Genomic DNA, 12,108 nt, shown 5'->3' with positions numbered 1-12,108 from the left:
CCCTAGGAGGGAATGAGGCCCAGAGAGGGCAAGTGCCTGGGGTGTGTGGGTGAGGCCACACAGCAGCTCAGCCAGGACTGGGACCTGGGCCTCCCGACTGGACAGCCTCAGCCAAGGGGTCCTTCTGGATCCGGCTGCCCCCTGACTGGCCTTGATGGGGCCTGGGGTCCAGAAGGCCTCACCATGTTCGGGAAGAAGGCTCTGGCCTGGCGGTTCTCATCCATCTTGAACAGAGCGGGCAGATCGATGATGTCCTGCTCTGTCAGCCCGAGCTCCTTCTTGAGGATGTCGCGGTTCCAGTCCAGGCAGCGCTGGGCGAGGGGGAAGGAGGGAGGGCAGGCAAGTGAGGGGACAGCCCTGCCATCTTTGTCAACCCCACTCCCATCTGCAGCACGAGACCCAGGGTCCCAGATTCCAGGGGGACTTCCAGCGCTCACCGAGCTCCTCTTCCCCCCCAGGGCCCCCTCACCAGCGCTCAGTCACAGCAGTAGTAGGACGAGAGAGAAGCCTGCAGAAATAACACTAGCAGTCGTCACCTACTGAGCACGTTCTGTGAGCCAGAACCTGTGCTGAGCATGTGCTGCGCGGTAACTCCCTGAACCCTGGGCAGCCCCGTGAGCTGAGAGTGACGGTGACAAGGATCCCAATAGTAATCATGAGAGCGAAAACGTACAAGGGCCCTAAGTGTGCTGCTCTATGTTACTTATTTGAGCGTCAGCCCCTTGAGGTGGACACCGCTATCATCCCCTCCTTAGAGATGCGGGAGCTGAAGACACAAGTCCATAGTGAGCTGCCCAAGGTCCTACTGGCGAAAGTGGGGGGCCATGATTTGACCTCAGATCTACCTGATGCCAACCAGTGACCATGGAGGGGGACAGTTATGATAAAGTCAATGTTCAAATAGCCACTAAGACGTTCTGTGGACTTCGGGACACCTTGCAGTCGCTCCTCCAGCAGCCACTCCCTGCCGCCCCCTGCAAGGTAGCAGTGCGTTGTTGGGCTGGGTCGCCCACATCTCCACCTCCCAGAGAGAGCTAATGAGTGGACTTCTGCCCCCACCTCCTTGCCCCAGTGCTTGGTTCAGGGATGGGCAGCAACCTGGGATTAGGCTAATCAGTGTATGGAACTCCCCTGGCCAGAGTGATTGGTTTAGGTTGGCCCAATCAGAGTGAAATGCAAGGCTTCTGTTCAATTGTTGGGGCATATAAATCCTCTCTCAGTGGATTGCATTCTGGGGGGGATATGAGGCCTTGAACTGCTGCAGCTATGCTCCTACTCTGAGGGCACCTGCAAAGGCCAAGAAGTATAGAGCAATGGAGCTAGAGCCTTGATCAACCTGTGCCTGAAATCCACACCACTGCTGGACTTTCCACTTATATGAGCCAATCATGCCTTTTTGTGTAAATCGGTTTACTTTGAGTTTTCTGGGTTCTTTTTTTTAAACTTGATCCTTTTATATATGTCCATGCAAATAAAGAGAGATTTAATTAAAATAAATATGATCCTGTTGACTAGTTTCTACTTGTGGATACAACCTTTGAGATTTAGAGACTCAGAAGGTGGGAATCCATCCACAGATAGAAAACTCCAGAGATCTCTGATCCCCCAAAACTAGTAAAAATTCAGGACATATCTTCACATATGCGTTTTTCTGGAGAACAGGTCTGTAGCATTTGTCTTATTTGAAAGGGGTGTGTCTCCCCCAAACTTTATGGCCTCTAGCCTTACAGAGCTGTTGGCACTTTAGCATTGCCTGATACGCCTCCCTTCCCAGGTCCCCTGTCTGCTTCTACCCTCTGCTGACCCGCACATCCCCTGCCATCGTCATCTCTTCTACCCTCCAGCGTTAGCACATGAGTAACACGGGGAGGCTGGACCAAATGCTCATTGAGACCCTTCCCTCTGTCATGCACCCTGAACCCCTGGCCATTCCCCACGGAAGCCCAGAGGATGTGAGAGGTGCCGTCGAGCCCACCCTCCCAGGGGCCCTCTGCCCCAGCCCCCAGCACTGGCGGGCCCCGCCCGCCCTCACCTGGAAGTACTGGTTCTCCTGCACGAGGCTCTCACTGGACAAAATCTTGTTGATGGTGATGCGCTTGCTGCTCATCCCGCCCAAGCCTGTTGGGGTCAGAGGACAGGGGACCGTCCAGCTCTAGGTACCAGCCTGGGTGTTCCCTTTTGCCAAGGCCCCCCAGCTTCTGGGCTAACTGCTGGAATGAGGGAGATGGAGCTGGCGAAAGGCTGGGACACAGGAGGACGACCCCGGAGGAAACCAGGCCCCCTCCGCCTGGGGAAGGCAGCACACACTCCTTACTCCAGAGTTGGCCACATCGCCCGGGCCAGGCAAGGGGTGGTAACTGCCTTGCTCTCTCTCTGGCCGCGGGGTGGGGGTGGCACAAGGAGCCACCTGGGTCTCCCACCTGGAGCCTGCTTCTAAGGACGAGCAGCTGACCAGTGTGAGCGTGGCAGAAGCAGGATGCCCGGAGGTGTCATCCTTCCGGTTTTCCAGACCTGCCTCATGCTGGGCCCTGCCCTGTCCGCGTCTGCATCTGCCTCCTAGTCCATCGTGACGGCCCACGTGGCTTCTGGGCTGGTCAGTAAGACCTAAGGCTCCTCGAGCACCCACCACGTGGCAGGCACTCTTCCAGATGTCTTGCATGGCTTACCTCAGCAATCTTCCCCACATTTCTATGAGGCAGCTGCTAGCACCGAAGATGAGGAAACTGAGGCACAGAGAAGTTACATGACTTGCCCAGGGTCTCACAGCTAGTGGCGGAGCCTATATGCAGACCAGGCAGTCTGATTCCAGAGTCTACACTATTAAGCGTTCTTTTTTGCCTGATCTGGGAAGAGCCTGCTCCTGGTCCATTGTGCTTCCCAGTCTCGTAGCTTGTCAGCGGTAAAGAGATTGGGGCTGCCACACCCTGGACCCGAGCTGTCCCCACACCACCACTTGGACCTATGGGTACAAAGATAATGGCTCCTATATCCTAGGGGCAGCTTTGGGGGTATCTTTAATATAGAAAGAAGCCTCCAGAAGGCAAGACTCAGGCCTGCCAATCCAAGAAAAATTTTCCCATCAGTGGGGAACTAAAAAAGGACGGTGGTCTTCAGTTGGTCCTGTCTGTCCCAGACACCAGTCACTATAGAGGATGCCACCTTTGGGGACAGAGGGCGGTAACGTATGCATCAATCAGCCTGAGGGAATGCAGGCTTTGGGAGGGAGCTAGACTGGAGATACTAATCTGAAAAGTGACAAAAAACAATGTGAGAAAAACATAAGAAATTGTCACGGCCTCTCCAACCGGGCTCACTGTCTCCACCTGATTGGCTGTCCCTCTTTCCATGATTAATTGACGAGCAAACCTCAGCCCAGTCCACATCAGCCCTGATTACATGGGCATCTAAATTAGCAGATGATTTCTCACGGTGGGACCGGGAGTGACGTTGTCTGACTGTATATCGTGTCTGTCGACTCCCCCTTTTCTTCCTGTCCCTAAATGGCATTATGTGTATTTTCCTCTATCTCCTTTCTAAATCACAAGTTCCTTGAAGGCAGATCACCCATCAGTTTTGAACCATTAACTCTCCTCTGGGACTGGTGCCATTTATAGGATGTGTGAGGTCCTGAAAAAGTACCTGGCACTGTTGACAACAATAAGAAGCAGTGGGCAGCTTGATGGTCCAGCTGACCATTGCGAGGGTCACGAGAGGCCAGGGCTGCTTCCCACCCGGAGCGGGCCAGACACCCAGGGAAGAGGAGCTGGGTGCCCCATCCTCCTGAGAGTCTCTCTGGGGGCTCAGGTCCCCACTCCTGCCAAGGCCCGGTGGGCACTCACCTTTGAACATGATGGACTCCCCATAGCCCTCTCTCTGCTTCTCTCGGAAGAGCTTGTAGCAGGCCGAGGTGCTGGCCATGAGCATCAGGAATTGCTGCAAGAGACCATCCAGAGGGACAATGTCAGCAGAGGGGAGCTGGCCAAGGAGCAGGAGGGACCCCTGCCCTGAGGACCCAATGCCCTGTCTGCAAACCGTCTCAAGTCTCCCCACACCGAGTGGCAAAGGCTACCTGGCAGGACCTCTTTGTTTCAGAGAATATTTCTCACCCCTCCAGCTACAGAAATTCCTCCCCCTCAGCAATGCCGCCCAAAGCCGAGGCCAAGGTGCCCATGGACAGAGCGGAAGAGCTTCTCCAAGTTGCCAAGGGGCCAGGCCATTTGCACAAAATTTCCAGGGTATGAAGTTGCGACCATCCCTCTCATTTCAGAAAACGAAAGAACCTCTTTCCAGAGCCCTCAGCCCACGTCCAGTTCTCTCCAGAGTGTTATGGCCAATACAGTAGCCACCAGCCCCATGTGACCATCCGACCCTTGAATTGTGGCTAGTCTGAATTGAGGTGTGCTGTAAGAGTCAAATACACACCAGATTTTGAAGACATAGTATGAAAAAAAGAATGTAAAATCTCTCGGTAATAATTTTTATATTGATTACATGTCGAAATGCTAATATTTTGGATGTATTAGGTTAAAAGTTTTCGTGCCACAGCGACCACATACCAACCAGCTTCAGCCTACTTCCTTCTTCCTCGATGTGGTCTACTTCCTCTAGATCTACCTTCTGCTGGAAAAGCTGGCAGTACCTGGGTTCTTCACTACCCTACTCACTCCAGTGTCTGGGTCCGCTCACCTTTGTCTCCGGGATGGGGACGAAGGTCATGAACTCGTCCACGTGGCCCACGGTCAGCCAGTCAGAGTAGAGCTCCACGGGCGCCTGCACCTGCTGGGCCTGCAGGAAGTCCCGCACCACCTTGGTCATCCTCCGACCGCCGGACCTGCGCCAGGATTGGGGAGGAGGCAGCTTTTCAGAAGGCTGTCCACCACGCCCGCCTCTCCAGAGGGCCTGCGGCCTCTGCAGTGCAGCCTGAACCCAGGTGGCTTCGGCGGAGAAGTCACAGAAAGAGCTGCAGCGCCCAGAGACCCTGGCACAGGCAGGAAGGCGTCTGAGCCCAAGGGCAAAGAGCAAGGTGTTAGCTGCAGCCACGGCCTGTGTGCAGGGCACAGAGCCCAGATCCAGCCCCTAAGGGTGCCAGCAGGTGTGAGGAGGCCAGCTTCTGTGCTCAGGGGTCCTGCCTGGACGGCTGGAGGGGGCTAAGGCACAAGCGTGGTTCCAAAATCTGCCCTTGGCCATGTGCTTCTTTGCTGTGTTAACTTCTACTCAACTAATCTTTAATCGGTTCAAGTGACACCTCCTCCAGGAAGCCCTTCCTAACTTCTAGACCCCCTGAGGTCATCAATTTCATTACCCTTAGAATAGAACCCAAGGTCCTTACAGTGGCCAACAAATTCCTCTCTGGTCTGACCACTGCCTGGCCTTCCTCCCTCACCTCCTCCTTTCTTCCCTGTTCTGTTTGCACCAGCCACGGACTAAACCTGTTACCACCCCAAGGCTCTGCCCTTGCTGTTCCCTCTATTTGGAATGCTCTTCCCCTCTGATCTTCCCATGGCTGCCTCCTCGTCGTCATCCAAGCCTCAATTCCACAGTCACTTCCTCAGAGCCACCGAAGCGAACGTGCCCCGGCCCCTCGCTCCCCATCAGGGAACACTATTCATCCTCTCCATTGCACTCGACACCCGGAAGTACTGTATTTACTTGCTCGCTTCCATGTTTACTTTCTGTACTCGCCCTACCCCTAACTGGAAACTCCCCGAGAGCCGGGACCTTGTGTCCCCAGAGCCTAGAACAATGCCTGACTCAGAGAAGGCCCCCCATAAAGATTCATCTCTAAGAAGCCCTCCCGAACTCCCAAGGGGGTTCCCTCCTTGGGATCCCCTGGCCCCTGTCACTCTTTCTATTGCCGTATGCCCCCATGTTTCATGTCTGTGATCTCCACCACCTCCTTGAAGGCAGGGGCTGGACTTCATGTCAGGAACCCTATGCCCGACATGGGGTTTGGCACTTGGCTGGTGCCTGGGAAGTACCTGCTGAATGGATGGGCGACCGTTGAGTGGAGGGAGAAGGCGGGAGGGTGAGAAAACGGTCACACTACCTGTGCCAATGGCCTCCTCCTAGAAGGCAGAGCATCTCATGTGGCTCACAGGGACTTGGGGCCCAAATCCTGGCTGATCCCATACATGCAGGTTCCTGGCAGCCCTTTTGTGAAGTGAGGACCCACAGTACTCACTCTCTCTCCAGGACTGCCCTAACTAAGGAAGAATCTACCTTTCCATTGATTGGTGGGTCACCTGGGGAGAGAGTGAGGGTGTTGTGGACAGGCCAGGGAGCAGGGACGTATGCCTCTGGGGCAGGGCCATGTCTTCTCAGGCCTCTTCATGTATGGGCACCGTGAGGATTTGTCAGTGTGCTCCCGCTCATCTTCTTTCAGTATTTCTTCTCTGGACTCCTTCATCCCTTCCCAACCTGCTGTATAATCTCATTATATAACACCCCTCCCCCCCCCATTTTGGGAAGACAGTTATTTACTTAGTTTTATATTAGACCCTAATTCATACTAAGATGTAAAGACTAACTTGGTTTGCTTTCCAAGAGTGTCTGTATCTTATCAGAGAGTTGTGGGAGCGGTTACCTTTCCCAGCTAATCGTTCCGTGTATGAGTAACCCAGGCCACTCCAAGATAAACAGTAACCTCCCTGCCCCACCGTCCCCAGCCACACCCGGGCTTCTCTTACAGAGGAAAGCTGCTCCCGATGAGGATCCGGCCCAGGGGGTATCTCTTGCCGTTCACGGTCACTGGGGGACTGACCTCCAGGTTCCCAAAAGAATCAAGGCTGGTGACAGTCTCAAAGAGGGGCTCCCGGGTCACATAGCCGAAATCTGGGCCCTGGGCAGGGGGCACACACCCGTCATTAGTCTCCTGCGGCCAGGAGTCCTCAGCACCAACCCAGCCACCCTCTGATGCCCACTCTTTCACCACCTCCGGTCTGGTACTGCAGGCACTTAGCCCCTGGGGGGGTCCTCCATGGTCGTCTTATTCCCACCGAAGACCAGGGGTCTGGCACAGGGGGGCCAAGTTCATGAGCACCTTGGTGGGAGGGTGGGCGTGAATAGAATATGAGCGTGTATGAGTGTGTGTGTGCACCCCTGGGTCTCTGCCTGTGCCTCAAACACAGAGTGATATTGGTGATCTCAGGATTAGTCCTCACTTTGTGCCATGTCCCTGCTCATCTCTTAATTTCTCGGACCCTCAGTTTCCCCATCTGTAAAAGAGGTGTTGGATTAGGTGACGTGAGGCAAGCAGCAGACTGTATCATTGTTCCCGGAGACTTGTCACCCCCCCTTCCCAGTAAGAGGATTTTGCACCCGGAGCCATTGCTGTGTGACTTCCGGCATCTCCCTGTGGAAGGAATATACGCCCCCACCCGTGTCAGACTTGGTCATGTGACTTGCTTTGGCCAATGAAACGTGAGCAGAAGTGACACATGCCAGTTCAGAGCAAAAGCCACAGGAGCCACTGTGTGTGCCTGCCCCCTCTCTGTCTCTTCCCCTGGGCGAGGAGAATGGCATTTCCCAGCCGGGGTTGCCCCTGCAGCCTGGGCGCTAGAATGAAGGCATGAGAAAGTAGAGCTGCAGAAAACCAACCAGCAGTCAACAGAGAGCGCAAGCGAGAAATAGACCTTTGCTGTTGTCAGCCATTGACATCCGGGGGCTGTCTGTTACCACAGCCTTACCTAGAGGAAGCTGACCAGTACAGGCAGATAGGGACAAAATGCCACCCCAACCCATTCTCAACCAGCCGTATTGTTCACTGATCCCAGATGTAGCTCCAGAACCTTTCTTAGCACAGAGCTCCAACAGACTGGAGTTGGCACATGATAAAACCCCAGTGACCCCCTGAATTTTAAGATTCTTTCTTTCACGATCTTTTGGCAAAAAAGTGGGGGCTGGCGTGGGAGCTTGCCTTGGGGCTGGAACTAAGCTTGCCTGACAAAAATCCTTGTTAACAAAGCCGTGGAGTGGGAAGACGTGGTTTGTCCTGGCCTAGCTGTGAGGCTCAGGGGACACCCGTGCCTGGTGGGGTGGACTCTGCAGCTTACTGCTTTCTTGCCTGGGAACCCCAGATGGCAAGGTGCGATTTGCTGGAGGCTGGGGCAGCTAGGGCTTTACGGCATCCCCCAGGCAAGCAGGCACAGCACCCAGACGGGCTTGGCCCCGGCCTCCAGGGACAACGCAGCTCGGTGCCTTGAAACCAGGCCAGCCCGGAACTCTGCAGGCGGACGGTGGTCCGGGCAGAGAGCGAGCAGAGTCTGGGAGGCCTCGGGTCTCATGCCTCTGGCAACTGCTGCTGGTGGCCGGTCACAGTGTTGGAGGAAGGGGACAGTCCTCCCTGAGGGTAGTGTCCAGGGCTGGGGACGGAAAACCGCAACAACAGCTGGTGGTGGTCATGGCATCAGCGCAGCACAGGTGCCTTATATCAGGCCCTCCATCCTCACAAGAGTCCTGGGAGGTGGGTACCGTTTCTATGCCCGTTTTACAGATGAGCAAACTGAGGCTTGAGGAGGTAAGTTGCTTGCCCAAGGTCACACTGCTGCTAAGGGGTGGAACCGGGACTCAGGGCCAGGTCAGTGGAACATTCCAGAGCTTTGCGCTCACATTGCTGGCTCTACCATCTCCCTGTGATGAGGGGACTAGGTTCTCGAATGTTCTCAGGAAGCAGGTCTGAACCTGGCAGGGAGCCTCCGGGCGGCCCTGACGTCTTATGAGAGGCTGCCCTGCGTGTGACCTGGGGAAAGCCCAAACTACCCCCGTCTCTGCTTCTCGCTCTGTCCGAGCCTCGCTGGCCAGTTCAAGGTGGAAGGTGAGGGCAAGAGATTAATTTCCCTTCTGCCCTCACTCAGCCGGCTGTTGAGGGCATGAAAGGGGAGTGGTAATGGCCTCTAGGATTGGCATGGGGTTCCGATTGCGTTAAGAAAATCCCACAAGGCCAGCCCAGTGGTACAGCGGTTAAGTGCGCACGTTCCGCTTCAGTGGCCTGGGGTTCGCTGGTTTGGATCCCGGGTGCAGACATGGCACCGCTTGGCAAGCCATGCTGTGGCAGGTGTCCCACGTATAAAGTAGAGGAAGATGGGCACGGATGTTAGCTCAGGGCCAGTCTTCCTCAGCAAAAAGAGGAGGATTGGCAGCCGATGTTAGCTCAGGGCTAATCTTCCTCAAAAAAGAAAAGAAAAAGAAAACCCCATGAACTGAAACTCAGCTTTAATGACCCTTGAAGCTGGAACCCAGATTTTTGACAATTGCTTAACTATAATTTCCTCTTTGAAACTTACTTTGCTGCAAGTTGGAGGTGGAGCAGCAGCAGGAACCAGGCCCCCGCCCTGCCTCTGTCTCCCACAGTTCCATTTCCCACGAGAAAACTATCCATGTTTTGGAAAAACGTCCGTTATCAGAGCAGAAAAGGACCTTAGAGGCCGCCATCCCACCTGACCCACTGGGCAGATGAGAAGACGGAGGCCCCGGCAGCAGACTTATTTGTCGAGGGGGCCCAAGGTCTCCAGACCACTCTGGCGCGTTGGGAGTCCCCAGCATCATGCCCCCAGCCCCGCCCCAGGGTGGCCCTCAGCATCTCACCAGGAGCTGCTTCACTGGGAAGTCCTTCAGGTTTCCGTCTCGGGGGGAGTCCAGCACCACGGGGAAGCCTTTGTGGGGGGCCTCGATGTAGCCAAACTCAATTTCATCCTGTGAGGACACCAAGGACAGCCAGCCATCAGAGGAGCCCAGGGGCCCCAGGGGATACCAGCCGGCCTCCTCAATTCCCCTTCCCATGAGCAAGCAACGGCCGTGGTTTCTCACACATCCTTCCACACAGAGTCTCTGCACATCCCAAGCGCAGCTGCGCTCACATCCACCCCATTTTTAAAAACCTAATGGGTAACATCCCGTGTGCATTTCCTGCAGGTAACACCTTAACTTGAAGCGCATTCTGTATTTATAGGTTGGCTTCATTCTTTTTAGCTGCTGTATAGTACTCCACGGTGGGGCTGAGCCCTCAACATGGTTACCTAGTCCCCCACGGATGGACAGCTAGGTTGTTTTACAGTCTTTTGTCCTACAAGAAGTAATCCTGCAGGAACGGCTTGCTACAGCCGTGCCTCTGTGCCCAAGAGCACAGGTGATGCGACAGCAGGATTCCCATCCGCGGAGCTGCTGGCGGCCAGGATACTGACGTCAAGCCAGCTCTTCCTGCCTGCCCCCCGGCCGCGTCCTGCCCAGCCCCGGGGTCCTCACCTGGATCCAGCGGTCGCCTCGGTTCATGTACTGGAAGCAGACCTTCAGTTCACAGTTGGTTTTCTCAACCAGGTTCTTCACCTCTTTGAGGAACAGGTAATTGTCCTTCATGCTGAGAAGTTTGGGGAAGAGGGGATGGCCAGGAGGAAGGGTGAGGAGGGACGAGGGCCAGCCCACTGAGGTGGTGACAGCAGCTGGCTGTGCTGGGCAGAGGAGGCCACATCTGTGCTCACAGACACCTTTGCAAAGGCCACTGGAGTCAAGGGCCAAGCAAACTCAGCCACCCACGTGGTGTTTGCCAAGGTCATGAACAAATAGAACGAGGAGGGGAACTCTCACCCCCACTTTCCCCCCAATATTACATCTCTGACTCCCCAGATTTCCAAAGAGGAGTCCTGCCTAGCATGGAGGCAGGGGACGGGCCCGGGACCTCAAGGATCCCTTCCGGTGCGGCCAGCATCCACCTGCAGGCACTTCTTCTCGTCTCGCTGTGGCTGTCTAGCACATAACAGGTGCTCGATAAAAAACTGCTGAATGAATGAGATGAGCTGACTATGCGTTGCTTAGGAGGCCCATACCAGCTACACGGTATGGGCCAAGAATGAGAACAGAAACGGTAGCTATTATTTTCAGAGCCCACACTTGGTGCCAGGACTTTGGATTAATACTTTGCCTGTTTCATCTCATTTGGTCCTCACAGTGACTCCGTGATGTCAGCATTTCAGAGAAACGGAGGCACAGAGAGGCCAAGTGAGTTGCTCAAAGTCACACAGCTGGTGAGTGACAGAGCCAGGATCCGAACTCAGGTCTGTTTGCCCCTGAAGCCCCAGCTCTTGGCCATTCTGCCACACTGCCTCTGCACCACGGCCGCCGCTTACCAGCACACAAACACTGACACGGGAGGCAGGATGTTGGGGGTCATGATCCACGGAGCAATCCGGAACAGCACGGTGTCCGTGAAGATGGGTGTCAGGGGAATCCCCTGGGCATGGGAGAGAAGGACAGGGGATCAGAAAGTCTTGTCAGGGTGTTTTTCACTCCTGTCTCCCAAAGTGCATGAAACTGACAACAACGGGACACTTATTGAGCACTGACTGTATGCCAGGCCCCGAGGTAACTATTTTTTTGACATGCATCAATTCATTTCCACCTCACAACAACCCCGGGGGGTAGATGCTATTATAATCCTTGTTTTACAGATGGGGAAATTTTGTCACAGACCTCTGAGTCACAGAACTGTTATGGAGCCATCCAAGGGCACCTGGTTAGTAAGTGGCAGGGCCGGGATTAAACCCAGGTGGTCTGGCCTCTGAGCCCCCACTCTTCACCACTGTCTGGTCCTGCCCCGTCCAAGCTCTCTTCTTAAAATCGGCCCATGATGGCTGGGCCTTTTGAGTCTCTGTGGTGCCAGCTGGAGGGGCCGGTCTGAGAGCCCCTGATGGCCAGGCTGCTCCAGGCACCGGCAGGAGCAGGAGAGACCCCTCCCCACCCTGGCCTGTTAGCTCCGCCCCTCCTGCCTGGTCCTCTTCCCAGGGACCTGAAGGTGCTTTGTGAATGTCTTGATGTTCACAGCCACCCTGGGAAGCAGGAGCTTTGTCATTTCTGTTTACAGGTGGAGAAACAGGGCACAGGGAGTAAACCCACTTGCCCAGTCTCATGTGCTTGAACCTGCGCCGTCCGACACCAGAGCCCATTCTCGGAAATCTCAGCCAGGCCCAGCCTCACCCTTCTCGGTGTGGGTGGTGGGGGGCATCTAGGTCTCCAAGCCTGGGCCCCCCTCGGTGCTGTGAGGGGGGGTCCTGGAGTTGCCCTCCGGAAGGAGCCCCGCCTCGGCTCCTGGGGCAGCCCCCCGTGGTGGAGGCCTGGGGC

General features: G+C 55.3%; 1 protein-coding gene across 1 annotated transcript in view; it reads right to left on the bottom strand.

Annotated features, from left to right (window-relative positions):
• PADI2 (peptidyl arginine deiminase 2) overlaps positions 1–12,108 on the bottom strand; it is a 43,205-nt gene that overhangs the window by 2,911 nt on the left and 28,186 nt on the right. Inside the window, exons 8-15 of the mRNA XM_046660042.1 lie at positions 11,118–11,221; positions 10,240–10,351; positions 9,583–9,690; positions 6,687–6,838; positions 4,687–4,831; positions 3,840–3,933; positions 2,033–2,118; positions 183–311 (exon numbers count right to left, since the gene is read on the bottom strand). Coding sequence (XP_046515998.1) covers positions 183–311; positions 2,033–2,118; positions 3,840–3,933; positions 4,687–4,831; positions 6,687–6,838; positions 9,583–9,690; positions 10,240–10,351; positions 11,118–11,221 — 930 coding nt within the window. The remainder of the gene's footprint in view (positions 1–182; positions 312–2,032; positions 2,119–3,839; positions 3,934–4,686; positions 4,832–6,686; positions 6,839–9,582; positions 9,691–10,239; positions 10,352–11,117; positions 11,222–12,108) is intronic.

Source organism: Equus quagga, chromosome 5, assembly GCF_021613505.1.
Source record: "Equus quagga isolate Etosha38 chromosome 5, UCLA_HA_Equagga_1.0, whole genome shotgun sequence".
NCBI lineage: Eukaryota > Metazoa > Chordata > Mammalia > Perissodactyla > Equidae > Equus > Equus quagga.
The sequence above is the reverse complement of the archived record's forward strand: the minus strand, read 5'-3'. Positions and strand labels throughout refer to the sequence as shown.